This window comes from Eimeria tenella, genomic scaffold, assembly GCF_000499545.2.
Source record: "Eimeria tenella Houghton genomic scaffold, Eth_scaff1337, whole genome shotgun sequence".
Lineage (NCBI taxonomy): Eukaryota > Apicomplexa > Conoidasida > Eucoccidiorida > Eimeriidae > Eimeria > Eimeria tenella.
In genome coordinates, this window is record NW_013543800.1 from 224 (window position 1) to 2,712 (window position 2,489).

Below are 2,489 nucleotides of genomic sequence, written 5' to 3' on the forward strand. Positions count from 1 at the left end.
CAGCAGCAGCAGCAGCGCAGCAGCGGAAGGCCGGCAGTGGGGCTCGTCGCTGCTGCTGCCGCTGCTGCTGAGCATTGAGCTGCAGATCACAAACTCAAATATTAAGCTGCTGCACGGGCCTCATTCTGTGTCTGTGGCTTTATCTTCTTTAGTTGTGCGGCTGCCGCCGCAGCAGCAGCAGCAGCAGGGGCTGCTGCATGCGGACAGCAGCAGCAGACACCACCCGCACCACTTTTCAGAGCTGCTGCAGCTGCAGCAGCAGCAGCACGCGCTGCAGAGGGAGTGCATATTGACGGACTTGACCGTTTGTATTGATACAGAGCAGCAGCAGCAGCAACAGCAGCAGCAAATGAGGTGGCGAGCCCGCGCTGGCAGCAAAACTTCAGCCTTTTCTTTGAGCAGCGCCTGCAGCAGCCTGCAGCCGTCAGGTTCTGCTGCAGCAGCTGCTGCACAGGACGGCGACGGCCAAACTGATTCAGCTGCAGAAGATTCCGTAGCTGCTTCGGAGGCTGCAGCAGCGCCAAGCGGTGCTGCTGCATCAGCAAGCAGTGCTGCAGCAGCAGCAAGTGGTGCTGCTGCGTCAGCAAGTGGTGCTGCTGCGTCAGCAAGCGATGCTGCTGCATCAGCAAGTGGTGCTGCAGCAGCAGCAAGCAGTGCTGCTGCAGCAGCAAGCGGTGCTGCGGCACCAGCAAGCGATGCTGCTGAAGCAGCATCAGCAGCAGCAGAGAATCTGGAGGCTGAAAAAGCGGCAGAAGCAGCAAACGCGGCAGCAGCAGCAGCAACAGCAGCAACAGCAGCAGAGCAGACAGCAGCAGAGGCTACGCCGCTTCAAGCCCTAGATCGGAAAGCAGAGGGAAGCAAACCCTTGTCTTTGGACCCAGAAGCAGCAGCTGCTGCTGCTGTTGCTGCAGTTGCTGCAGGAGCTGCAGCAGACGCTCATGACGCGCAGCAGCAGCAGCAGCGACAGAACAGCTTCGAGCAGCCGCTGCTGCGACGGTGGGCCTGCAGCATTCGCTTCTCTATCCCTTTGCAGCAGCAGCAGCAGCAGGCAGCAGCAGCAACTGACAGATTCTGCCTTGATGTCCTGCTGCAACCGCTGCACCTCCGACTCAGCAGCAAACAGCTGCAGGCGCTGCGGTCCATTCTCTTCCAGAAGCCCCCGCCGCTGCCTCCAGAGCAGCAGCAGCAACAGCAGCAACAGGACGAGCACCAAGGGGAACAGCAACAGGAACAGCAGCAGCAGCAGCAGCAAAGCGACAAACTTTCTGGTGTCCTTGAGAGTCCGGCTGTACTTGCAGAGGAAGGATCTTACGAACAGCAGCAGCAGCAAGAGCAGCAGCAAGAGCAGCAGCAAGAGCAACAGCAAGAGCAGCAGCAAGAACAGCAGCAAGGGCAGCGGCAACTGCAGGATAAGAATTCCAACATCGATGCCCAAGAATTTCCAAGTAAGCCTTCGTTACTGCAGGAAGAGCAGCAGCAGTCAGATCAACAGCAGCAGCAGCAGCAGGGGCACCTGGAACAAGAGCAGCAGCCACAGCAGCAGCAACAACAGCAGCAGAAGCAGCACCAGGCTCGACTTGCCTTGCAGAGCGAGGCCTGGCGGCGGCTGCCCCAAGTGACTGCAGCAGCACCACCGCGCAGCAACGGTAACAGCAGCAGCAGCAGCAGCAGCAACAGCGGCAGAGCCGGGCGTTGGCTGAAGTGGGCGGTGGATGCACTACTTGGAGACTCTTCTGAAGAAGACACAGAAGATGAACAGCAGCAGCAGCAGCAACAGCAGCAGCGACAGAGCCAGCAAGAAGGCGAGCATAGAGAAGGGGCAAAGTCAGCAACGAGGACTGGATCATCACTATCCCTATCAGCTGCAGCAGCAGCAGCAGGAGAGACCAAAGCTAATGGCACAGATAGCTGGCAGCAGCAGCGGCAGCAGCAGCAGCAGCAGAAGCATGCAGCATCCCCCGAAGGGACCTGCAGCCAAAATGAAGCCAGCAGCAGCAAGGCGCGCAGCCGCTCTCGGAGCTCCGTCAGCAGCAGCAGCAGTAGCAGCAGTGTCCGCAGCAGCAGGCCCAGCAGCCGCAGCAGCAGGCGCAGCAGCATCATGAGCAGGAGGACAAGCAGACACAGCCGCAACAGCAGCAAAAACAGCAGCTACAGCGGCAGCAGCAGCAGGACGAGCAGCCGCAGCAGCAGCAGCACCAGCAGGCAGGTTTCCGGCGATGCGGAGCTCGAGGAGGAGGCTCTGCTGCAAGATTTGCTGCAGCAGCAGCAGCAGCAGCAGCCGCTGCTGCGAGGCGCGCTTGCCTACGCTATGGTGTCTGTACACCTTCCTTGCCTCTCTGTAACCCTTGTAGCGCCTCCCGAAGCAGCAGCAGCAGCAGCAGCAGCAGCACAAAACAGACTTCGGCAACAGAGTCTGCTGCTGCCGGCTTCAGACTGTAAAGACAGCAGCAGCAGCAGCAGCAGCAGCAAGAGCAGCAGCAGCAGCAGCA

The 2,489-nt window shown here is 59.9% G+C and overlaps 1 protein-coding gene across 1 annotated transcript; it reads left to right on the forward strand.

Annotated features, from left to right (window-relative positions):
* Positions 1-349: 349 nt before the first annotated feature.
* On the forward strand, positions 350-2,317 carry ETH_00027510 (uncharacterized protein; the record flags this gene model as incomplete). The annotated part of the gene is made up of 1 exon (XM_013379043.1): positions 350-2,317. A coding segment is annotated over one exon (1,968 nt), but the record flags the coding sequence as incomplete, so codon positions are not given.
* Between the last annotated feature and the right edge of the window lie 172 nt (positions 2,318-2,489).